The 27,772-nt window shown below is 41.3% G+C and overlaps 1 protein-coding gene across 1 annotated transcript in view; it reads left to right on the top strand.

The window, feature by feature from the left end:
* LOC115817100 (NACHT, LRR and PYD domains-containing protein 3-like) overlaps window positions 1–23,478 on the top strand; it is a 28,992-nt gene extending 5,514 nt beyond the window's left edge. The window contains exons 4-7 of the mRNA XM_030780346.1: window positions 13,446–13,619; window positions 21,325–21,498; window positions 22,752–22,764; window positions 22,945–23,478. Of these exons, the coding sequence (XP_030636206.1) occupies window positions 13,446–13,619; window positions 21,325–21,498; window positions 22,752–22,764; window positions 22,945–23,478 (895 nt within the window). The remainder of the gene's footprint in view (window positions 1–13,445; window positions 13,620–21,324; window positions 21,499–22,751; window positions 22,765–22,944) is intronic.
* Window positions 23,479–27,772: the final 4,294 nt, after the last annotated feature.

The raw sequence follows: 27,772 nt of genomic DNA on the forward strand, positions 1-27,772 counted from the left end.
TGTGTCCCAATGTGAGACAGAAGACATGAATTAGACTTAGACTGCTTTTATTGTCATTTCCACATGTGCATGACTCATACATACAGGGAAACGAAATTGCGTTGCACAAGGACCACAGTGCCACATAAAACAAATAACAAATAAATACCAAATAAAACAATAAATAACACACAATAAATACTGAGGCAAAAAACAAAACAAAACAAGAAGTATTGAGTAATAAATATGACAACAGAAAGTACTCCCATGCCAGACAGTGATACAGCTGGTCAGAATGCTCTCTATGGTGCCTCTGTAGAATGTGGTGAGGATGGATGGGGGGGAGACTTGCCTTCTTCGGGCGCCGCAGGAAGTGGAGACGCTGCTGGGCCTTCTTGGAGAGCGCAGTGACATGTGAGGACCAGGAGAGGTCCTCTGTGATGTGCACTCCCAAGACACTTAGCGCGGCTGACTAGTTGGTCCACTTCTGTTCTGTATAGAGATTCATCGTTGTTGCTGATGCGCCCTACCAATGTAGTGTCGTCAGCAAACTGTATGATGAGGTTGGAGGTGGATGATGCTGTGCAGTCGTGGGTCAGCAGGGTGAACAGGAGCGGACTGAGCACACAGCCCTGTGGAGTGCCGGTGCTCAGTGTGATGGTCCTGGAAGTGATGCTGCCAATTTGAACTGACTGTGGCCTCTCCGTGAGGAAGTCATGCACCCAGTTGCAGAGGGAGATGTTAAGGCCCAGCTGGCTCAGCTTTTCTATCAGGTGTTGAGGTCTGACTGTGTTAAAAGCTGAGCTGAAGTCAATGAACAGCATCTTCACATAGCTGTTCTTTCTCTCCAGGTGGGACAGGGCTGGGTGGAGGGCAGAGGTTATGGCATCTTCTGGGGAGCGGTTAGCGCGGTATGCAAACTGGAGGGGGTCCAGTGTGGAGGGCAGGCTGGACTTGATGTGCCTCATGACCAGCCTCTCAACGGACTTCATTATGATGGGAGTCAGCGCAATGGGGCGGTAGTCATTATGGCAGGACACGGGGGAGTTCTTTGGCCCTGGTATGATGGTAGTAGACTTGAAACACGTGGGGACGACCGCCTGGAACAGCGAGATGTTGAAAATGTCAGCGAGGACATCTGCCAGCTGCTCAGCACAGTCCCTGATGGCTCGGCCTGGGATTCTGTCTGGGCCCACAGCTTTGCGTGGGTTGACTCTGGAGAGGGTCTTTCTCACGTCATCTGCAGTCACCTGCAGAACCTGGGCATCCGTCCAGGGGGTAGTTTTTACCGCCAGCACATTGTTCAGTCTCTCATACCGTGCATAGAAGTCATTCAGTGCATCTGGGAGGGTGGGGTCACTGCCTCAGGTCTGAGGAGGAGGAGGCTTGTAGTCAGTGAGGGTCTGGATGCCCTTCCATAGACGCGATGCATCTTTGCTGTTAGTGAAGTGGCTGTTGATTCTCTGAGCATATTGTCTTTTCGCCTCCCTGATGCCACGCGACAGGTTTGCCCTCAATCATCAAGAGGGGAGTGGGGGCAAGAACACAGGGTAAACTCAGACTTGTAGGGAAGTCCGGGGGCATCCACCCCCGGGGAAAATTTTCTTAATTCTGGCAGCTAAATGCACTGTTTTCCTGCAGTTTGAAACAGAAAAGGAAAGCCTAACAGCTCAACCTTGCTAAAGAGCCTAATCCTTGCTCTAAAAGGTTAAAACCTGTGTGATATATTTAGCTGTATCATCTTATACAGCAAATACAAAGAAACTGGTCAACACTGACCCTGCATGAAACATGTTCATGTTCTTTATTAATATCCCAAATGCATTTTCATTATGAGGGAGATAAATTCATATACACTCTCTCGCTCTCTCTCTCTCTCTCTCTCTGTCCAGACTTGTTGCTTGTAAACTCACTGAACAGTCCTGTGAAGCTGTAGCCTCAGTTCTACAGTCAGTAAACTGTCCCCTGAGAGAACTGGACCCGAGTAACAATGACCTTCAGGATTCAGGAGTGAAGATGCTCTGTGTGGAACTGGAGAATCCACACTGTAAACTGGAGATACTGAGGTCAGTGTTAGTCAGTGACTGAAAATACAACGTTTATAATATTTATAGATTTATAATACATTTTTTTTGCGATACTTTATGTAGGGATCCAGACCAACGTTTTCAGAAACATTCTACAACCGTTGTGAAATTTTGTCTCAGCTGTCAAATGTGAAAACTGACTATCCTGACAATATGACACAATCGTTTTGTTGACATAACTGTTACATTTATCTCTCAGCTATAGTGTTTGCGTTGCCATGACACCATCAGCCATTTTAAAAAACTATACATTCTTCACTCTCTGTTGTCATGGACAGTCTTTTGTTCCATGTTTTTGTAACCATAACACAATTACACAGACAGCAGTAAGTGTAGACTTCAATCTGAAAATTCATTTATTGCATCGAAAACATCCACACTGTATAATAGGACTGGAGAGACAAGAAGGCTGCAAATCAGTCAGTCCATGATACCTCTGTGTGTGTGTGTGTGTGTGTGTGTGTGTGTGTGTGTGTTTCAAACCAGTGGCCCCTCTCTAAAGAACAAAGTAATGTCAGTGTGTGCTATGGTAACCATCATTATTACTTTATCTATTTAAATGCTATTTAGAAAAGAAAATAAAGAAACTAAAGTCCATAAAACTTTACCCCACACAATTAATCACATCTCATTCTTCCTGGTGAAAAGGAGAAAATGATTAAAACAGGTAAAATGTCCTCTTTGCTGCTCTAATAACGACACAGATCAGAACAGGAGCTGTGTCTTAAGTTTAAGACATTTAGATTTTAACACATTCCAAACCCTAAAATCTCTCTCTCTCTCAGTGATGTTGTTCCTGTCCTAATCTTGTGCTTAGATGGTGAGTTGTCAGCAGTCATAGCCATAGGGATGAGTTTGTTTCCTGTGCTGGTGCTGTGTTTAAATCAGGAGTTTATCAGTATTACCACTCTCAGGGCAATCTGTACAGCCTCACTGTTGAATCGTAGCCTATCTATCAAACATTGATGAAGTTGATGTCTAAGCCCAACATTTTATAAGGTGCATAGCATCATAGTTACCTCCTCTGGTGGCCACACCATATTTCTCCTTCATGCTATATTACTGCCCGCTGCCAGTAAATTTATGTGAAGACGTGAGTGACATTCAGAGGAAGACAGAAAATTAACTCCTCACCAACGTTATTGCAAGTGGAAAATATTTTAATTTGTTGTAATAAATAAAAGTACGAGAGAATAACGTTATTAACCAGTTACCATCATTTCAAATAAATGTTTCTGTTCCAGAACATTAAAAAATATAAAATTTCTGGTTTCGTTCTTGTTTCTGGCTAAATATCGATTGTTTCTGGTTTTCATTTTTGTCCTTTGAACCGGTTCAAAGCTGTGGCCTCTTGTCACCCTATGGTAACACACCGTCAAGATGGCTGTCGTTCTCTGAGCTCTTCCTCAACTTTAACTTTTTTGTTACTTTATTCGCACTATTTCCTGCAACATCGCTATGTTTTTGAATGTCATAATCGCCTACAACAAACAGACTTTGATGGACATCAGATCTACAATGGATGCGCATTTTATAGCCATGAATTATTCAACAGATTCGGCGACCATCTGTGACTACCAGTTGTTTAGATTTAAATCGTTTAGCCTACCTGCTACACCTTGTAAACAGTGCTGAAGAGGGAAACGTGGGTAAAAGAACTGGAGTACTGGTCAGGCTGAGACAACGAGAAAACCATCACCTTCTTCCAAGTGACCTTCCAGCGAATAATGTTTGTCGTTGTGGTAAGACTAATATAACTTGGTATTCAGCCTGTGGAGAATTTTTTCCCATTAATTTACTTTCACACCCACATAGCTCACTTCGGTCTAGTCAGACGAACCATATTTCGTAGCAACTTAGTTCCAGTTCAACTGACCCCCTCCTTCGATATGATCACCATAGGCCTGGTAACCCTGAAGGTTTTCTCAATGTTAGATTGCTTTTACATCACCATAGGCCTGGTAACCCTGAAGGTTTTCTCAATGTTAGATTGCTTTTACATCACCATAGGCCTGGTAACCCTGAAGGTTTTCTCAATGTTAGATTGCTTTTACATCACCATAGGCCTGGTAACCCTGAAGGTTTTCTCAATGTTAGATTGCTTTTACATCACCATAGGCCTGGTAACCCTGAAGGTTTTCTCAATGTTAGATTGATTTTACATCAGGTTGCTGATCGGCAATGCCTTATCAGTGATCTTAGCCTTGACATGATGGGTTTGTGTGAAACTTGGTTAAAGCCAGAGTGCGAATTATACAACGACAATCGGGTGGATCAACTTTTTCTCCAGGGCTATATAGCATAGGATATATAAATGTTTCAACAGCAACCCCCCCCCGGAACTGTTGTTTTTACTTCATTTGGGGGGGGGGGGGGGGGGGGGGGGGTCCAAGTCTTATTTAGGGGGATCAGACCCCCCAATCCCCCCGTAATTCAAACCCTGGTTAAAGCCAGATGCTTTTCTCCCTTTAAATGAAGCTTCACCCCCTAACTATTCCTTTTCCTGTGCTGCTAGGGCAACAAAGAAAGGAGGGGGTGTAGCTCTAATCTATAATACTAAATTTTCTTCTAACAGCCTTAGTTTACCAAATTTTGCCTCCTTTGAGCTACTCTCTGTGAAGCAGTCCTGCACTACCTCATCTTACCTCATAGTAGTGATCTATCATCCCACGGGGCCCTGTAGTCAATTTCTAGATGAGTTCTCTGAATTTATCTCATAGGAATGAGAAGTAAGAAGATAAAACAACCAGAATGAAGTCAGAAAACTCAGCAGTGCAGTTCTCTACAGACTAATAATCACTTTCCCATTGATTCAGATACGGATTTGAGTGTCTATGCTGTAACTATGTAGTACAGAGAGGATTTGGTTCCTTTGGGAAATGTGTTTTAATCAGTAAATACCGACGTCTTCCTCTTAGAGAGTGAAGTTTCTCATAACAAACAAACAAACAAAAGAACAGGAAACCCCATTCTCAGCCTTATGGCTTACACTCACTGAAACACTCGTACACACTCTCCATCTCATTACAACTGTATCTTACCAGTGACACTGAGTCTCTCTCTCTCTCTCTCTCTCTCTCTCTGTCTTTCTCTCTCTCCAGACTTGCTGGTTGTAAACTCACTGAACAGTCCTGTGAAGCTGTAGCCTCAGTTCTACAGTCAGTAAACTGTCCCCTGAAAGAACTGGACCTGAGTAACAATGACCTTCAGGATTCAGGGGTGAAGTTGCTCTATGTGGAACTGGAGAATCCACACTGTGAACTGGAGATACTGAGGTCAGTATCAGCCAGTCATTGAAAATATTCCATGTATAGTATGTTTTGTGTCATTTCTTTACACTTGATTTGCATTTGTGTTAGATCTCTAGCTGTTTCTCTAGCATTATTTATCCCTGTGTTGTATGTATATAGCTGAATAAGCCTGGATTAAGCTTGAATTTGCTTAACTGTTCTTATCAGTTTGTAATATTTTTCTGTACTCCACGGCTAGTTTACATTTTGCTTGTTTGTATTTAATCATTATGTAATGCAGGGTCATTCGGCACATTGTATTTTAAAGAGATCACTTGACAGCTTATGGAGTAAAACACAGATTTTTACAAACTATTTCAGTCCCACATAGCCAGGTTCATACACTGAAACAAAAGTTTTGTTTGTTGCTCTGTTTTTGATGGATTCCTCAATCATCAAGAGGGGGGGCAAGAACACAGGGTAAACTCAGACTTGTAGGGAAGTCCGGGGAAGGGAAGTCCGGGGGAAGTAGGGATGCCCTTCCACAGACACCGTGCATCTCTGCTGTTAGTGAAGAGGCTGTTGATTCTTTGAGCATATTGTCTTTTCACCTCCCTGATGCCACGCGACAGGTTTGCCCTCAATCATCAAGAGGGGAGTGGGGGCAAGAACACAGGGTAAACTCAGACTTGTAGGGAAGTCCGGGGGCATCCACCCCGGGGAAAATTTTCTTAATTCTGGCAGCTAAATGCACTGTTTTCCTGCAGTTTGAAACAGAAAAGGAAAGCCTAACAGCTCAACCTTGCTAAAGAGCCTAATCCTTGCTCTAAAAGGTTAAAACCTGTGTGATATATTTAGCTGTATCATCTTATAAAGAAAGAAACTGGTCAACACTGACCCTGCATGAAACATGTTCATGTTCTTTATTAATATCCCAGACGCATTTTCATTATGAGGGAGATAAATTCATATACACTCTCTCTCTCTCTCTCTCTCTCTCTCTCTCTCTGTCCAGACTTGCTGGTTGTAAACTCACTGAACAGTCCTGTGAAGCTGTAGCCTCAGTTCTACAGTCAGAAAACTGTCCCCTGAGAGAACTGGACCTGAGTAACAATGACCTTCAGGATTCAGGAGTGAAGATCCTCTGTGTGGAACTGGAGAATCCACACTGTAAACTGGAGATACTGAGGTCAGTGTTAGTCAGTGACTGAAAATACAACGTTTATAATATTTATAAATTCATAATACATTTTTTTTTGCGATACTTTATGTAGGGATCCAGACCAACGTTTTCAGAAACATTCTACAACCGTTGTGAAATTTTGTCTCAGCTGTCAAATGTGAAAACTGACTACCCTGACAATATGACACAATCGTTTTGTTGACATAACTGTTACATTTATCTCTCAGCTGTAGTGTTTGCGTTGCCATGACACCATCAGCCATTTTAAAAAACTATACATTCTTCACTCTCTGTTGTCATGGACAGTCTTTTGTTCCATGTTTTTGTAACCATAACACAATTACACAGACAGCAGTAAGTGTAGACTTCAATCTGAAAATTCATTTATTGCATCGAAAACATCCACACTGTATAATAGGACTGGAGAGACAAGAAGGCTGCAAATCAGTCAGTCAATCCATGATACGTGTGTGTGTGTGTGTGTGTGTGTGTGTGTGTGTGTTTGTGTGTGTGTGTTAGTGTGTGTGTTTCAAAGCAGCTGCCCCTCTGTGAAGAGCAAGTATTGTCAGTTTGTGCTGTGGTAACCATCATTATTACAGTAAATTCTCAAATAGTGGCTGGGGCCTTTATTTACCTCAACTGAGGAAAGAACCAGGCCTTTATTTGAGACAGGCCTTTACTGGAAGAGCACAGCTGTTGAAAGATTAAAACCATCTGGGGATATAGCAGATGATGCAATAGTTTGCAAAGCACAATACTTATGTCACAAAATTAAATTGTCAATCATTAAATGTACTTACATCGATTAGTGTTGATTTTTCTGTGAATTATTTCTTTCATTGTAAATCAAGAGAAGATAAATGGGAAAAGGTTAAAATAATGACAGGTTTAAAGGTAGAATTTGTTCCTCTGTTTCCAGCTCACCGGCCAACATGTCCCTACCTTACCTACACCATCTAAAATCAGACATTTTTCCCCTCTGTGACTTTTTCCAAGTACGGTTAAGATGTGCTGTTATATTTAAATAACTCATAGAGATAATGAAATAACACATAGGAAATAGGAAGGAGAGAGTTTTGGCAGTGATGTCTCTGAATACTAATAATGGGCCATTATCACACATAGTCTTACAGTGCCCACAATCCATGTGAGTTAGAACACTATCCGTATGTCTGCTAAAAAGTGAAACTAATAGTAACAGAGTGGTGAGCATAATTACTGTATGTTGTTGTACTGATGTAAATAATGCTGTGGAAATATGAACACTATCCGTATGTCTGCTAAAGAGTGAAACTAATAGTAACAGAGTGGTGAGCATAATTACTGTATGTTGTTGTACTGATGTAAATAATGCTGTGGAAATATGATGAATTTACCACCTAAGCCTTTCTGTTATTTATGGGGTTTTTTTTTTACCTATATTTGAAATTGGCCTTTAAAAGGAGGCAGGGCTATGTTTAATTTTACATAATGTAGGGCTACGTTTAATTTAAAACTAGGTTGGTTTATCTTTGATTTAAAATGAGGTAGGGTTATGTTTAATTTAAAATGAGGTTAGTTTATCTTTAATATAAAGTGAAGTTGGGTTATGTTTAATTTAAAACGAGGTTGGTTTATCTTTAACATAAAATGAAGTAGGGTTATGTTTCATTTAAAACGAGGCTGGTTTATCTGTAACACAAGCGGTACCCCCAGCTATAATTTGAAATTCGATCAAGTTTTTATGTTAGAATTTATGGTACTTTATCTGTTTAAATGCTTCAGACGAAGCTTCAGAAGCTTAAGACGCTTAGATGTAAACGCATTCCAAACTCTAAAATCTCTCTCTCAGTGATGCTGTTCCTGTCTTAATCTTGTAGTTAGATGGTGAGTTGTCAGCAGTCATGGCCATAAGGATGAGGATGAGTTTGTTCCCTGTACTGGTTTTGTGTTTAAATCAGCAGTTTATCAGTATTACCACTCTTAGGGCATCTATTATTAAATCTCTTCTGTGGACACTGAGATGATACATAAAGATATTTCAAATAGCAAGAGACTAAATGTGGTTTATCAGCGGACACTGATGATGTGATAGTGTTTATTGTAAGACAGGAAGATGTTCTGACTCTTAACAGGAGTCTGGTCTCATATGAAGACTCCTCAGCTAAAGTTCAGTGAGATAAAATGACCAGAATGAAGTCAGAAAACTCAACAGTACAGTTCTCTGCAGACTAATGATCACTCTCCCACTGTTCCAGATCCAGATTTGAGTGTCGATGTTGTACAGATGTAACTATGCTGTACAGAGAGGATTTATGTCATGTGGGACATTTGATCAATAAATTCTGTTCTCTGTCTTTTAGAGAAGTGAAGTTATCTATAACAGACAGGAAACCCCATTCTCAGCCGTATGGCTTACACTCACTGAAACACTCATAGACACTCTCCATCTCATTACAACTGTATCTTACCAGTAACACTGAGTCTCTCTCTGTCTTTCTCTCTCTGTCTTTCTCTCTCTCTCTCTCTCTCTCTCTCTCTCTCTCTCTCTCTCTCTCTCTCTCTCTCCAGACTTGCTGGTTGTAATCTCACTGAACAGTCCTATGAAGCTGTAGCCTCAGTTCTACAGTCAGTAAACTGTCCCCTGAGAGAACTGGACCTGAGTAACAATGACCTTAAGGATTCAGGAGTGAAGTTTCTCTGTGTGGGACTGAAGAATCCACACTGTAAAGTGAAAATACAGAGGTCAGTATAAATCACTTATTAAAAGCCCAATATTTATAATACATTTTGTCTGAGTCGATGCTTTATGGAGGATCCAGACAAACTGTTTCTGAAATGTGCAACAACCATCTAGAAATGTTGTCTCAATTATCCTAAAGTGAAAACTAACTGTCCTAAATATGACATTGCTTTTGTTTCCATAACTGTCACATTTATTTCTCAGTTGTAGTGTGTTGCCATGATGGCATCAGCCATTTAGAAAAAAAAACCTTTATAATCTTGACTCTCTATAGTTATGGATAATTGCTTGTTCCATGCGTTTGAAACAATAACACAAATACACAGACAGCAGTAAGTGTAGACTTAAATCTGAAATTTCATTTATTGCATAGAGAACATGCCCACTGCACTGGAGAGACAAGAAAGCTGCAAATCAGTTATTGAATCCATGGTACCTGTGTGTGTGTCTGTGTGTGTGTGTGTTTGTGTGTGAGCGTTAGTATGTGTATATGTGTGTGTGTTTCAAACCAGTGGCCCCTCTCTAAAGAATAAAGTACTGTCAGTGTGTGTGCGATTGTAATTATCATTGTTACTTTTTCTGTTTAAATGCTAACTACAAGGAAAATAAAGAATCTATAGTCCATAAAAAGTGAGAACTTTATCCACACATAGGAATGAGAAGTACAAAGGTAAAATGACCAGAATGAACAATCTCTCTCTCTCTCTCTCTCTCTCTCTCTCTCTCCAGACTTGCTGGTTGTAAACTCACTGAACAGTCCTGTGAAGCTGTAGCCTCAGTTCTACAGTCAGTAAACTGTTCCCTGAGAGAACTGGACCTGAGTAACAGTGACCTTCAGGATTCAGGAGTGAAGCTGCTCTGTGTGGGCCTGGAGAATCCACACTGTAAACTGGAGATACTGAGGTCAGTATTAGTCAGGAACTGAAATACAGTATTTAGAGTTGTTATATTCATATTAAAAAGAGACCAGGTTGATGTATAGTATGGTTTTAAAGCACTGTTTTGTGTGAGGTATACTGATTATGAAAGTAGATGACGTCAGTGTTAGTCATTCACTGAAAAATTTCTGATTCTGTTTTGTGTCATTTGTTTACCCTTGATTTACCTTGTGTTAGATCTGTAGCTGAATTAACTTATCGAAATTTTCCTGTCTTTTCTCATGTGTCTTTTCCTATGTTGTCTGAATTAAAATGATCTCTTGTTACGCTGATTTACATGCTGAAATCTTGCTGTGCTGTATCCCTGTGTGAGACAGAAGACATCACAGGAGAGTGCTGTGGTCCACAGCTAGTTGACATTTTAATCGATCATATTTAACCATTAAACTATGCAGGGGCATTAGGCATTTCATATTGTAAAGAGGTCAGCCGATGGCAGTTAACTGAAATTACACTGTAATAAAACTTACAATATGATTATTAGTATGATTATCTATGTAAGAAACTTTGTGGTCTAAAGGTTAGAGAGGCGGGCTTGTGACCGAAAGGTCAGCAGTTTGATCCCCTGGACCAGCAGGAAAAATATGAGTGGGGGTGAATTAGCAGCACTTTCCCCTCCATCAACACCCATGGCCAAAGGGCCCTGTAGCAAGGCACCTCACCCCCATCTGCTCCATGATGGCATGCGCTTGTGAAGTGCAACTTATGGTCCTGAGAATGAGCGATTTCATCCCCCTGTGTAGATTGTAATGAGGAAAAAGTATTAAACTTATTTAACACCCCTATAACCAAACTGTAACTAGAAAGTAACATGAATATTCTCAGATCTGACTTCTATAAATAAGTGTGAAAGATGTTTCTAGGCTGTCAGTGTTTGGCAACCTAACAGCCAATCGCAAATCGAGAGACTAATTTGTGAAGTCCACCAAAACAGCCAGCGCGCACGGAAAGTTTCTGAGGTAAATGTTGAAGTAACCGTAAGTGTCAGAAAAGGCATTCCTGGTGACATTTGAAAGATAAAAATATTTTTATTATCCGTTTAAATTTGTGTTCAAACGGTTTTGTAAGTAGTCTCTGATACACGTTCGCTATATCATGGATTTTCATTCCGTACCTGACAATCAATAGAAAACTGAGAGACTCATTTCTCAAACCCATGAACTGCAGGAGCATAAGCATAAACGACGGTGACCGAATGAGTTCTCTGAGGTAAAACCTGGAGAACCAGAAAGAGTCCAGTTTGTCAAAAATGAAAACGGCATCTGATCTACTATCTCTGCGGTGTGTGTGTGTGTGTGTGTGTGTGTTCACATTCAAAGTAAGTTGCGTATTCTTTGGTGACATTAAAAAAATGCTAGAGTAATATTCACTTTATCCCTTTAGACGTGTGTTCAGACGGTTTTGTCATTAGTCTCTGACACGTTAGCTGTAGCATGAAAGGGGATTCTCTCTCCAGACACAGCGTTTCCATTTTCAATCGCTGACCAGAGATGTGACCGACTGAGATTAACTTTTTGCTAGCAGATTTGGTAGCCTCCTTTGGTAATATTAGACAATGATTCAACATACATGTTGAAATAAATGTACAACTGAACAGTTATAGCTCTCTCTCTCTCTCTCTCTCTCTCGATCTTTATCTTTTTCTCTCCAGACTTGCCAGTTGTAAACTCACTAAACAGTCCTGTGAAGCTGTAGCCTCAGTTCTACAGTTAGTTAACTGTCCCCTGAGAGAACTGGACCTGAGTAACAATGACCTTCAGGATTCAGGAGTGAAGACGCTCTGTGCTGGAGGGAGGAATTCACGATATAAACTAGAAATACTGAGGTCAGTCTTAGTCATTCACTGAAATTATAGTATTTATAATATGTTTTGTGTCATTTTTTTACGCTGGACTTTTAGATTTTAGATTACGCTGTATTTTAGTTCTGTAGCTTCTTGTGTGGTGTTAGTAAGTCATTGAAAATACAATATTTATAATGTGTTTTTCATGTAATTTCTTTACACTGGACTTTCCTGTGTTATATGTACATAGCTGAATAAGCTTGAAATAAGCTTGAATTTGCCGATTCCATAATGGAGCCGCAACTGAATTAGCACATGTTCAATGATGCAGCCTCATAAGTATGGCAACCACAAGGCCAGAGCTTTAGGGCCCTCCTGTATCCTTCAGGTCTCCTGTTTGGGAACATTTCAGGTTTCAAGTGACCTACAGTAGCAAGTGGATAAGATAAAGGCAGCATGCTGGTTTGTTTAACTGAAATCGAGTATGCTGCTGGCAGTACGTTAAACATGATTACTCATTTGTGACATCATCCGAATGTGAATATCGAACATGATTACTTATTTGAGACGGTATCATTCAAATGTGAATATCACCGGTACAAGAAAAAACAGAGTGGAGAGCAAACTGGAAATTATGGCTAGTTTGCCACTGTTTACAAGTTTGTGCAAGTTTATAAGTCTACAAGTAAATTCATAATAAATGAACAGTAATTCCATGTTTGCATGTCTTCTTTCACTGTACTGAAACCGTGCCGAACCGTGACTTCAAAACCGAGCCGCAACTTTTGCGTACTGTCACACCCCGTGACATTGTGTCATAGTGTGTGACAGAGAATATTACAAGAGAGTTACCAGAGAGGCAGAACATATCTAAGTAGCTCTATTAGTGAGTGCCCTCTTAAAAGTTCAGTTTTCTTTTGTACTCCACAGCTAGTTTACATTTTACTTATTTAATCTTTATGTTATGCAGGGACATCAGATACCTTATACTGAGGTCATTTGACAGCTTATAGAGTTAAACACAGACTTTAACAAACTGTTTCAATTCTAGACAGTCAGGTCCATAGACTGAAACAACAGTTTTGTTTCAGGCATCTCATATTTTAAAGAGGTCACTCGATAGCTTACGGAGTAAAACACAGATTTTTACAAACTATGTCATTCCCACACAGTCAGGTCCATACACTGAAACAAAAGTTTTGTTTGTTTTTATTTTTGATCGGATTCCTCAATCATGAAGAGTTAGAGTAAATAGACCTGTGTGTTGTGCAGGGCTGTTGATTTAAAGGTTAAAACCTGTGTGATCTATTGAGCTGTATCATTTTCCAAAGCAAAGAGTAAGAAGCTGGTCAACACTGACCCTGCATGAAACATGTTCATGATTGTTCTTTTACGTCATTGCTGTCCCCAATGCATTGTCATTATGAAGGAGATGAATTCATGTAAATTTGTTAGTTATTTCTCTCTCCCTCTCTCTTTCTCTCTCGCTTTCTCTCTCTCTCTCTCTCTCTCTTTCTCTCCAGACTTGCTCTCTGTAAACTCACTGATCAGTCCTGTAAAGCTGTAGACTCAGTTCTACAGTCAGTAAACTGTCCCCTGAGAGAACTGGACCTGAGTAAGAATGATCTTCAGGATTCAGGAGTGAAATTTCTCTGCGCGGGTCTGAAGAATCCACACTGTAAACTGGAGATACTGAGGTCAGTGTTAGTCAGTAATTGAAAATACAATGTTTTTAATGTTTTCTGCAATACTTTATGTAGGGATCCAGACCAAATTTTTCATAAACATTCTACAACCATTGCGAAACATTGTCTTAGCTGCCCCAAAGTGAAAACTGACTGTGCTAAATATGACATTGCTTTTGTTGACATAACTGTTACATTTATGTAATAGAATAGAATAGAATGTCTTTTGTCATTGCACATTGTCTTACAATGAAATTTTCTGAGCAGCCGCTGAAAATGGTGCATTAAATATTTCACATATGCACACATACACATGAGAAAATAAAAAGATTTTAAAAAATAGACAGATAAGATAAATATAGTGAATAAATAGAAAAAGAGAAGTGGAATATCAAAAAAGCTACTGTTGTGCCTTGTACCAATGCTATTGGCCTTTATAAAGAAATATTATTGCACTGTGCCGAAGTATTATTGCACTTGTAAATATTACTGCATGTTAAGTATAGATAATTTACAGATGTTATTGCACATTCTGTCATTGTATGGAGATACTATTTCAGTTGTCAATCCTGTGGTGTGGAGTGTTATGATGATGTTGGGGGGGGGGGGGGGTCCAGTGGTGGCTCTGGGGTAAAAGCTGTTGCTGAGCCTGGAAGTGCAGGTCTTTAAGGCCCCTCCAGATGGCAGTAGAGAGAAAAGATGATGACAGGGACCGTGACCTGCATCCTTCAGAACGCTCCTGGCTTTGTGGAGGCAGCGTGATCTGAGGGTGTCTTCCAGTGAGGGAAGGAGGGTCTAATTATTTTCTGGGCTGTGTTTATGACTCTCTGAAGAGCTCTCCTGTCTGCTGCTGTGCACTTGGCGTACCATGCTGTAATATAGTATGTCAATACACTCTCAAAAGAACAGTGATAGAAGGACACAAGCAGCTCTGCAGTCAAGTTGGTTTTCCCAAGTGTCCTTAAACGTAGACCCACTGTTGAGCCCTCTTGACCAGAGCAGTGGAGTTGACTGTCCGTGTGAAGTCCTCTGTGATGTGGGTTCCTAGAAACTTGAAGCTGGAAACTCTCTCCAATTCTTCTCCTTTTCTGTGTAGAGAGAGGAGCTCCTCGCGGTGTCTCCTGAAGTCTAAAATTTCTTTTGTCTTTCTGATGTTCAGTGACAGATTGTTTTCTGTGCACCATCAACTTCGTCTCGTCCCTGTTTGAAATCAGTCCCACTGCTGTTGCGTCATCTGTAAATGTAATGATAGTGTTTGAGGGGTGTGTGGGGATGCAGTCATATGTATAAGGGAGTAGAGGAGGGAACTTGTGGTGCGTCGGTACTGAGGGTCTGGCTCTGAGAGAGGTGGAGGTCGAGTCTGACTGTCTGTGGGCGGTTGGATAGAAAGTCTTTGATCCACTTTCATAGGGAGCAACTGAGACCCAGCTCAAGAAGTTTGGTGACCAATCTGCTAGAGACAATAGTGTTGAATGCAGAGCTGTAGCCTATAAAAAGCATCTTCACATATATCCCCTCCTGATCAAGGTGGGTCAGTGCCATGTGGAGAGCTATGACGATGGCATCCTCTGTGGATCTAACTGATCTGTAGGCGTACTGGTCCGGGGGGGGGGGGGGGGGGGGGGGGGGGGGGGGGATTTGATATGCTTTAAAACCAATCTTTCAAAGCACTTTGCTATGATGGGTGTGAGTGCCACTGGTCTATAGTCATTCAGACAGTTAATGTTGGTCTGTGTAGGCACTGACATGATTGTGACTGATTTCAGTCAGTACAGTAGCCTGGGACAGGAAGAGTTTGAAGATGTCAGTAAACACCTCCGCAAGCTGGTGGGCAGTGTCTCTGAGCACTCTTCCTGGAATCTCATTAGGCCCTGCAGCCTTCTTAACATTCCCAGTGCTGAGAATTTGCCTTACCCCGTATCTGTATGGTAAGTGAGGGATTGGTGGTAGCTGGGGTAGCTGGATCTACATTGTCTGACCAGTGAGGCACTGGTGTCTGTAGGTGGATCTATGTTGCTCCTGTAATTGGTAATGTGCTGGATGCCTTGCCACATATGTGTTGGATCCCTGTTGTTGAAGTGTTCCTCGATTCTTTTCTTGTGTGCGGCCTTAGCACCTTTCTCCAGATTGTGCCTGGCAGCACTGTACTGTTCTGTGTCGCCAGACCTGAAGGCTGTGTTGCGGTCCTTCAAAAGGGTCTGTACTTCCTTTGTCATTCATGGTTTCCTGTTGGGTAAAATGCAGATGTGTTTGTTGATGCTAACATTTTCAGCACAGGTCCCAATGTAGAAGGGTACTGAGGTGTATGCCTCTACATCTTGATTGGAGACCAGGTCCCCATTGGTGGGTTGGAAACAGTCCTGCAGATGTAGAGATGCTCCTTCAGGTCAGGTTTTAACAGTTCTGCAGGTGGGTTTCGGTTTCTTAATAATGGGACTGTAATTTTGGGTTAGGAATAGTGTTAAGTGATTGGATTGTCCAAGGTGTGAGAGTGGTGAGGCTCTGTATCCTTTGGTGATATTAGAGTAGACACAGTCCAGCGTGTTTTACCTTCTGGTTGCACTCTTAACATGTTGGTCAAATTTCAGAAGCAAAGTCTTCAAATCGGCCTGGTTAAAATCTCCAGCAACAATGAAGACCCCTTCAGGTTACACACTCTGTTGTTTGTTTGTTGCCATCAGCATGTAGCCGAGTGCTGGGTTAGCATTAGCATCTGGTGAGATACATAGCACTATAACAATAACAACAGAGAACTCCCGCGGCAGACAGAGGGGTCTGCACTTTACTGCCAGAAACTCCAGGTCAGATGAGTAAGCACTTCTCAATAATGGCAGTGTTTATGCACCAGTTGTTGTTTACATAAATACACAGTCCACCTCCACGGCTCTTACCGGATTCCTTGTTTCTGTAGCTGCAATGAGTTGGGCGGCCTGCTATCTTGATAGCTGCGTCTGGGACTCCTGGATTGAACCAAGTTTCTGTAATAATCATCACGCAGCTATCCCGAGTGAGTGTTCGTGATGATAAGCCTAGTTGCAGATCATCCATTTTGTTGGGAAGCGACCTGCCATGGTGTTGGCGATGAAGAGGCTGGGTAGCAGTGGTCTTTGAGGGCGCCTCCTTAGTCTTTCTCGAATACCAGCCTCGCTTCTGTCTCCATTGTCCTCGCCACCTGCCGCCCAGTATGGTAATCCATGGGGGCCCCAATGCGCTTGCTATCTCTGCTGGTACCTGATGGGAGTGCTGGAAGGCACTTGTGGTGGAACACTAGTGCATTTTTCCAATGTGTAGAAGTTCTTCCTGGCTGCAGAAGAAGTTCAGTGCACCCGGGTTGATTTGCAGAGAAAAAGGAGTAAAAAACAACAACAAAACAAAGTTTCATTTCAGGGAGCACTGAGCCGCTGCATATGTGTGCACCGCCACTTTGTGCACCGCCATCTTGTTTCTCTCAGTTTTAGTGTCGGTGTTGCCATGACACCATCAGCCATTTTAAGAAACTGTAAAGTCTTTTTACTTGTTTCAATCATTTTCTCCTTCTCACCAGGAAGAGTGAGATCTTGTTTGTGATGCTGTTCCTGTTCTAAACTTGTGGTTAGATGGTGATTTGTCAGTAGTCATGGCTATAAGGATGAGTTCAGAAAACTCAGCAGTACAGTTCTCTACAGGCTTATGATCACTTTCCCATTGATTCAGATTTGAGTGTTTATGCTGTACAGCTGTAACTATGTAGTACAGAGAGGATTTATGTCATCTGGTGTGGGAGAGACTCCCCGGTCAGGGCCAGATGTGACCGAGTCCCTTCTCCACACTCAGAGTCCTACTTCTTCTTTTTCTTAATAATATAGTCTAAGTTTCAAAAAGCAGTCAAAGTCTTCAGGAGTCCGATGCAGTGTAAGTTTATTGCATTCAACAGTGAATCAAAATACAACAAACTGAGTCAGGTCCCAGGGAGTGACTAAATATAATACAGAAACTCATGCACTTATATCTGGAATTTTTACCTGCATGCTAAATCTAAGTAACCAATAAACGCATAATACGGTTGTATGGTAACACCCCTTACATCATCGGTATTTTGCATTGTCCAACCCATTTGCTTCCAGAAATTTCCCCAGATTTTCCCAGAATTCGTTATTCCATACGCCATTATTTCCGGAGTGTCCTTATTTGGTTAAATAAAAAATAATATTCAACCGTGTCCTCAGTTTACCTCGAGTACCCAACCGTATCCCCAATTTCACCCCAGACACTTTACCCTTAATGCAGGTGTTAATTATCAGGCGTTGGGCTAGCTCATGCGAACCGGATGCTGAAGCAGCTGCATCCCAACCATTGCTTATGTTTTCTTATCACTATCTTAGATTTTACCCTTTTTACTTTGCCTTCATGTTTTGCTATCCTTGCATTTTCCCTTTTTTGTACGCCGAGGCCTTCTTCTGTTAACTTTCAACTTACAGAGGCCTTCTCCCATCTTAGAGGCCTTCTCTCATCTTAGAGGCCTTCTCTCATCTTAGAGGCCTTCTCATTTTTCCAACACTGGGACATGTGTTTTGATCAATAAATTCTGTTTTTTGTCTTTCAGAGAAGTGAAGTTATTCTCATATAACAGACAGGAAACCCCATTCTCAGCTTTATGGATTACACTCACTGAAACATTCATACACACTCTCTATCTCATTACAACTGTATCTTACCAGTAACACTGAGTCTCTCTCTCTCTCCAGATTTGCTCACTGTAAACTCACTGAACAGTCCTGTAAATATATAGCCTCAGTTCTACAGTCAGTAAACTGTCCCCTGAGAGAACTGGACCTGAGTAAGAATGACCTTAAGGATTCAGGAGTGAAGTCGCTCTGTGTGGGACTGAGGAATCCACACTGTAAACTGGAGATACTGAGGTCAGTATAAATCACTTATTAAAAGCCCAATATTTATAATACATTTTGTCTGAGTCGATGCTTTATGGAGGATCCAGACAAACTGTTTCTGAAATGTGCTACAACCATCTAGAAACGTTGTCTCAACTATCGCACAGTGAAAACTGACTGTCCCAAACATGACATTGCTTTAGTTTCCATAACTGTTACATTTATCTCTCAGCTGTAGTGTTTGTGTTGCCATGACACCATCAGCCATTTAAAAAAAAAAAAACCTGAACATTCTTGACTCTCTGTAGTTATGGATGATCTTTTGTTCCATGTTCCATTTTATTGCATTAAAAATATGTGCACTGCACTATGGGACTGGAGAGACAAGAAAGCTGCAAATCAGTCAGTCCATGATACCTGTGTGTGTGTGTGTGTGTGTGTGTGTGTGTTTCAAACCAGTGGCCCCTCTCTAAAGAACAAAGTAATGTCAGTGTGTATGATTGTAACCATCATTATTACTTTATCTGTTTAAATGCTAACTAACTAATAATATAACATCTCTGGTTCAAAGGGTAGCGATTCGAATTCAAAACGATTGTCGATGCACCGCGATGCATCTTGTCCTGCATGTTTTTTTTTGAGTCAGGTCCGGGTGGAAGCGGGTGATGTGAGTCCTCATGTTTGTTTTATTGCTTAATCTTGGCTCGACAGGTCTTACACACAGCGTATGTTTTGTCAAGTTCGTTTTTGCCGATATTTTTCATAAAAAAACTAAACGTGCACAGCAGGCCTGGCTATACACAGCAGTGTGATATGATATGGTCTATGGTAGGCTGTACAGGGGTTTACGTTGTCCCAAAACACAGAAAATGGCTCTGCTGCAGATAGCACTATAGAGCTAGTTGTTTTATTTACAGTGCCACAGACCACAATCCCAACCAAGGCGCCAAAAAAAAAGAAAAAAAAAAAAAACCCCATATAGTATTTACAAGTATAACAACAACAACAACAACAAAAAAATGCATAACTTTCAATTCTCACCTCTCACAGCTACGCCGGTTCATCTCCTTACTCTCTGAAACCCCCTTTCCAACAATAAGCCCTTCCCCACTGAACATACCAGCTTCTCTCTGTTCATTAACAATACTACTTTGGTTCACAACAACTTAAATGGACAAACACAATCACACCTTTATATAGTCATTATTGTAAATTTCCTCATATCGGTTTTGCTTAAAGTTTTGCTAAAATTTGTCCGAATGTACCCTCTTGGGTTTACACTACATATGGTAGATTTTTTTCTACTTTTAAGTTAGTGAAAGAATAATTATTAATTCAGTAAAGTGGTGTTAGATCTGTATATTGTATGTTGTTTCTCATTGAAGGTACTTGCAAACAAATTCATTATGATTCCCTTTATGTAGTTTTGTTACTGCAACAGCTGAGTATGATAAATGAATATGACTCCAAAACATCAGCCAAACATCGGTTATTGTCCATCCTAAGCCATTAGATATTGGTATCCAACATCTGCTTGGATTGGTGCCAGGAGGGTGTACATATAGGCTTGTCCCACAGGTTTCAGGTGCTCCAAATCTACTAATCAACAGGAAGAAAGAATAATAATAAAAAAAAAAACTCAATCGCCACTAGTAGGGGTGGCCAGTGCTGCCTAGAGCTGTTATTATTTAAATGGCCACTAGAGGGCTGGGGACTGTAACAAAGGCCAAAACTGAAATAATCTTATTTGGGAAAGATAAGGAGAGACTCAAGATTGCTACTCATCTTGATACAAAAGGACTTAAAGTCAAGGACATTGTTAAAAAACCTTGGCGACTTAATTTATTGCGATCTCAGTTTTAACAACCGTGTAAAAACAATAACTAAATCAGCTTTTTATCATCTCAAAAACAAAGCCAGGCTTAGAGGCCTTATGTCAAAACATGATTTAGAAGAACTCACTCATGTTTTTATCTCCAGGGTTGACTACTGCAATGGTCTTTTCACAGGCCTCTCTAAAAAAAAAACTAACAGCTTCAGCTCATACAAAATGCAGATACTAGAGTTCTTACAAAAACCAAAAGAAATGACCACATTACTCTGATACTTAAGTCCTTCCACGGGCTTCCAGTAAGTCACAGAACTGACTTTAAAGCACTGCTACTTGTTAATATATTAATAAATGGTGCAGGACCAAAGTGCAGGTGCAGGACCTCTCAGATATGTTTCAGCAGTACACACCTGCCAGACATCTCAGAGCACTGGAGGGAAATCTGTTGGTAATGCCTACTGTCAGAATGAAACAACAGCTTTTAGCTGCTATGCTGTTCACCTCTTGAACCAACTTCCTGATGACATCAAAGGTGCTCCAACTGTAGCCAGTTTGAAATCTAGACTCAAAACCCAACTGTTCTCAGACGCTTTCAAATCCAGACTTAAAAACCCCGCTTTTCTCAGATGCTTTCAAATCTAGACTTTTCCCTAGCTCTTAAAAGGACCAGAATGAAGTCAGAAAACTCAGCAGTGCAGTTCTCTACAGGCTATTGATCACTTTCCCTTTGATCCAGATACAGATTTGAGTGTCTATGCTGTACAGCTGTAACTATGTAGCACAGAGAGGATTTGTTTCCTTTGGGAAATGTGTTTTAATCAGTAAATTCTGTTCTCTCTCTTGTAAAAAAAAGTGAAGTTATTCTCATATAACAGACAGGAAACCCCATTCTCAGCCTTATGGATTACACTCACTGAAACACACATACACACTCTCCATTTCATTAAAACTGTATCTTACCAGTAACACTGAGTCTGTCTGTCTCTCTCTCTCTCTCTCTCTCTCTCTCTCTCTGTAGGTTGCCTGGCTGCTTAGTGAGTGAAGAAGGCTGCTCTTTTCTGCATTCAGCTTTGTGTTCAAACCCCTCACACCTGAGAGAGCTGGATCTGAGCTACAATCACCCAGGAGACTCAGGAGTGAAGCTGCTCTCTGAGAGAGAGAGGGATCCACACTGTCGACTGGACATACTCAAGTAAGTAGAACAGGACTGAGAGAGAAAGAGAGAGAGAGAGAGAGTGTGTTACGTCCCCGGTGTAGTATGATGTTTAGGGGTATGTGGAGGGGGATCCCACCACCTGTGCTGGTTTGGGACGGTGTGATGGTGAGGGAAAACACAGAGACGGGGAATCAACATACAGAAAAGTGTGCGATGTATTAATTGTATTAATTGTATTTGTATTTAATTTAAATTAAATTTAAATTAAGTTTAATTTCAATTAAATGTAATTAAATTGTATTTAATTGTATTTAACAACAATATTTACAAATATATACAAAATATATATTATACATATTTACAGTACAAATACAAACGGGAATGGGGAGAGGACGACAGACGCTGCCAAAGGAAAGAAACTAGCAAAGCCAAAACCACCCTAAATACTTAGACCGAAAATAACACACACTGAACTACAAAACAAAACCACCCTAAATACTTAGACCGAAAATAACACACTCTACTACAAAACAAAAAGAAGCCTAAGCAAACCTAACTACACTCGCTATCTAATAGCAAAATATACACAAGTGGCACCTGCCTCTAACCTATCGCTATACATGGTGAGAGACTATCACGGGGATCCCCTACCTTACCTTCACCCACGATAGTCGGAAACAACCAAAGCCAATGAGGTCCACAAACGAAGTCGGTAACGAGAATACAAAGTCAAACAACGGGATCGAAATCTAAAACAGAACACATCCAGCTACTTTAAATTAAATTACTTTAAATGAAATTAAATCACTTTAAATTAAATTAAATTACTTTGAATTTAGGCGCCCCGTCTCTGGTTGGCAGAGCCGAAAGGGGCACTCTGCCCCTGGTTGGTCATTCGGGGCGAGGAGGTGGGGCCAGATGATGATTGGCCTTAACATTATTTACATTATTTTTGCAGAACCCAATAATGTAATAATTTCATATTATTGTAATAACTTGGCAAATGTTGTAGTAACTTGCCACCATTATCAGGTTTTACTACATTTTTGATGGAGTTAAGTGGAGATTTTTATTACATTATTGAGATATTATTACATTATTGGGTTGTACAGGGGCTAGGGAATGCATTATGTCAATGGGTGTCCTCGCAAAGATAGAAGTACAAGTGTGTGTGTGTGTGAGAGAGAGAGAGAGAGAGAGAGCGAGAAAGGGAGATCGTGTGTGTGTGTGTTTTTGTGTGCGTGTGTGCGCATGTGTTTGTGTTTCATTCATTGCTTGCTCTGTTTCAGTGTGGATCACGGAGTGATGATTACAAAACGACAAGAACTAATAGAGTGTAAGTACACACACACACACACACACTCACACACACACACACACACACACACACACACACATGCATACACACACACACACACACACAGTTGAGAGTGTGTGATATGTTTTCTCCTCTAATTTCTCTTCTTCTCTGTAGATGCCTGTGATCTCACACTGGACCCAAACACAGTAGACACACAACTCTCTCTGTCTGAGGGGAACAGAAAGGTGACATGTGTGAGAGAGAAACAGTCGTATCCTGATCGTCCAGAGAGATTTGATGTCTGTCGTCAGGTCATGTGTAGAGAGAGTCTGACTGGATGCTGTTACTGGGAGACTGAGTGGAGTGGAGTCGCTCATTTAGCAGTGACATATAAAGGAATCAGGAGGAAAGGAGACAGTTATGACTGTGTGTTTGGACACAATGAAAAGTCCTGGAGTCTGGAGTGCTCTGGAAACAGTTACACTGCCTGGCACAATAATCAGAGAACTGTCAGACCTGCCCCCCCCTCACACACACACAGAGTAGGAGTGTATCTGGACTGCTCGTCTGGAACTGTGTCCTTCTACAGCGTCTCCTCTGACACACACACACTCACACACATACACACATTTTACTGCACATTCACTGAACCCCTCTATGCAGGGTTTAGGGTTTATTATTATGGCTCCTTGGTGTCACTGTGTCAGATGAAATAAATGAACACACACACACACTGTGAAATACTCATACACACACACACACACACACACACACACACACATTCTCTGTCTCTTTAACACACACACACACGCATACACACACCGTTTCACATACACAGACCTTCTCTCTCTTTAACACACACACACACACTCTTTCATGCACTCTCACACACACACACACACACACACACACACACACACCATTTCACACGCACAGACCTTCTCTCTCTCTTTAACACACACACACACTCTTTCATGCACTCTCTCCCACACACACACACACACACACACACACCATTTCACACGCACAGACCTTCTCTCTCTCTTTAACACACACACACACACTCTTTCATGCACTCTCTCCCACACACAGACACACGCACGTACCTTCTCTCACACACAGATACAAACTCACACATACACTCCGTATTGGAATCAGTGTGTGTATTTGAATCAGTGTGTTGGTTCTGTTGATTGCTCTTTAGTAACACCTAGTGGTCACTGCAAATAACTTTATTGAACAGGAAGTGATATAACAGAGAATATTCAGGAGAACAGGAAGTAGTGGCCAGGAGCCTCCCTTTTTTCCATTGTTTCATGGAGTGAGCATCACAACATTGCAATCCTTTTAATCCTTAAAGTTCAGGAACCGGCTTCATCCCTTAACACGTGGCTATTTTCTAACAATAAATCCAACAACCTGTCTGTTCCTTGGAGGATGCAACGTTGGAGAATATGATGTTAAGCTGTATAGCTGAAAATACAGTGAGGACAGCAGACACTCTCTCTCACACAAACACAAACTCACATACACACTCTCTCTCACACAAACTCACATACACACTCTCTCTCACACAAACACAAACTCACAAGCACACTCTCTCTCACACAAACACAAACTCACATACACACTCTCTCTCACACAAACTCACATACACACTCTCTCTCACACAAACACAAACTCACATACACACTCTCTCTCACACAAACACAAACTCACATACACACTCTCACACAAACACAAACTCACATACACACTCTCTCTCACACAAACGCAAACTCACATACACACTCTCTCTCACACAAACGCAAACTCACATACACACTCTCTCTCACACAAACACAAACTCACATACACACTCTCTCTCACACAAACACAAACTCACATACACACTCTCTCTCACACAAACACAAACTCACATACACACTCTCTCTCACACAAACTCACATACACACTCTCTCTCACACAAACGCAAACTCACATACACACTCTCTCTCACACAAACGCAAACTCACATACACACTCTCTCTCACACAAACACAAACTCACATACACACTCTCTCTCACACAAACACAAACTCACATACACACTCTCTCTCACACAAACACAAACTCACATACACACTCTCTCTCACACAAACTCACATACACACTCTCTCTCACACAAATGCAAACTCACATACACACACTCTCTCTCACACAAATGCAAACTCACACTCCCCCCCCCCCCCCCCCCCCACACACACATAATAATTCAATCATATGCAATATTTCTCTCTCCCAGACTCTAATATAATACATACATTCCCCCACACACACCAACAAACATACACTCTCTCCCTGTTTATCTCTCTCACTCCCGCTCACACACATCCATGCACACACACACACACACAGACACACACACACTGTCTCTGCCTCTCTCTCTTCCACACTCACACACATACACACACTCACATATTGGTGTGTGTGGTTATGTTTAGATGAGACAGATTGTATGTGTGTGTGTGTGTGACAGAGAGAGACCTTGTGTGTGTACTATAGGGGGTGCAAAGGATGCAGATGCACCCGGCCCCAGTCTTAAGGGGCCCCGAAAATACAATCATGAGCATGAGCGGTGGCCTTTACGCGAGCTATCGGAGTCTGAATTCAGCGCTTTCATCAACCGAATTATCCAGCTGTATTTTGTGTCTATTCCAGTCGCTCAGTTGGTTAATGGCACATTCTCTTCAAAATATCTAATTGTCATTTGATGTAAATGCCCCCCTCCCTCCCTTTTTCAGCTGCTTGCTGGACACTGTTTTAAATGAGACAGAAGAGTGCTTTCCACTTTTGAGTGTGCAGTCGTCTTTTTGGCGTGTTGGTGAAAATGTTGACTGTATTGATAACCTGACCGAAGCCTGCAGGGAGAACGCTGGGTTTATGGGGGGATTCATGGCGGGATTCTGGCCAGTGCATTTAAACACCTCATGGGAAGTGCTGCAGTATTGGGTTGACAGACACACGAACACTGCTTTACCAAAACACGGCTGTCGCATGCCAAGCGTTTCTGACAATTCCATTCACCATCTTAAGTGCAGAGCGCTCTTTTAGCGAATTAACATTGTTTAAAACATATTTGAGATCCAGGAACCACTGGAAACACTGTCCACTGGCTTCATAGTCCACTAAGAGCACCAACACAGAGAACACACACACACACACACACACACACATACACACACACACACACAAACACACACACACAAACACACACACGCAAACGCACACACACACACAGACACACAGACACTCACACACACACACACACACACACACACATACACACACAGACGCACACACACACACACTCACACACAGACGCACCCACACACACACTCACACACAGACGCACACACACTCACACACACACACTGCAAGACAAGGGGATTATGAGCATGTAATCGCAAGATTTGCGGCCAAAACACAAAGAGTCAAGTTTTAAGGTGGGGGTTTTAAGGTGGGGGGCATGTGGTGCGTGTGCGGGGACAGGGGAGCCCTTTTTCGCACTCAGGCCGACAGGAGGGTCGTGCCCGCCCTGTTTATCTGGGTGGGAGAGAGAGAGAGAGAGAGAGAGAGAGAGAGAGAGAGAGAGAGAGAGACCCTGTGTATGTGTGTGAGAGAGAATTTATTTGTGTTTGTCTCTGTAGGATATTTTGTTTTGACATGAATATGAATCTGAGTTTCTGTATGTAAACATCTCATTTTTGATGCCTTCAGCTCCACAGACTTTTCTGGGTTTCAAGGCTTTTAGTTTCTGGTTTAAAATCTGTTTCAGTGAATTGATAACCGAGTGCATTTTGCTAATCCTTAATGATTTTTTTCTCTCCAATTGTTTCAGTGTTTCCTGTATTTGCTATTGCTTAGTCTTGGTGGGTGTTTTGACTGTTTTATGCTTATAAATGTTGTTACACTTTTTGTTTAATGCGTTCCAATTATCCCAGAAACTGTTTGAATTAAGTGACTTTTCAGTAAAGTTACGTTAACCTGCTCTTGGAGATGTTGTTGTATTTTTGTTGTTATAGTTTGTTTGTAAAAACATTCTCATTTTCATTCTCTCTCTCGCTCTCTCCCTCTCTCTGTCTGTCTGTCTCACACACACACACACACATCTGTATTTTAAGTAGGGCAACATGGATCAAATGAAATGATCTGCAGTTCATCACATGCCACTAGGGGGCGCTTAAAGACCATTTCTTTATAGAAAATGCTTAATTCCATGAAATTCACGTAACTAACTAATAATAACTAACTGGTAGCTGCAGCGATGCTGATTGGCATTTCTGCAGTACCTGAAACGTGAGGACTAACTCAATCTAAAAGTAGAGAACTGTAGAGAAGGGCAGTAGGGCAGACTCATTGCTGCATTTATTGCAGTTCCCATCTTTGACCACAAGGTGCCATAATAAATCAGCCAGCGAAAGCAGTTCGCTGAGGTGATTTTAACTTTCAAAGATCAAAAGTTGTTGACTAACTTACAAAACCTGGGTAGTATTTATTGCAGTGTCAGTTATGATGTATTATCATGGAAAAATAGTTCATGAGGTGGAACTATGTTTTGGGGTGGATGGTTTTTTTTCTCTGTAAAAAACCATATGAACTGGCCATGCCTGGCAATGCTGACATGTTGTCTGAACATACAGTAGTAACAATTTAGTTAAAAACGATGTTTGATAAGTTATCGTAGAAGCGATTTTTTTGCTACATAAGCTGATGGCATGATAGTGGCTATGGTAACTGCTACCTACGGTACAAAATGGCAATGCATATTTGTTTTACAATAATGTACAAAAGTGTTTAGTCAATAACACAGGTACTGAATATTTTTGTATTGTTTTTATTCACAGTTTTCATCATATGCAGCATGTATGAGGAAATGTTACAGTAACCGGTCAATCTTACCGGTTTATCTTATCTTAATCTTAATGACTCCTTCTTCATTGGGAACGGTTTATAACTTGGCGTTTCGAC

This window comes from Chanos chanos, chromosome 7 (assembly GCF_902362185.1).
Source record: "Chanos chanos chromosome 7, fChaCha1.1, whole genome shotgun sequence".
NCBI classification, from domain to species: domain Eukaryota; kingdom Metazoa; phylum Chordata; class Actinopteri; order Gonorynchiformes; family Chanidae; genus Chanos; species Chanos chanos.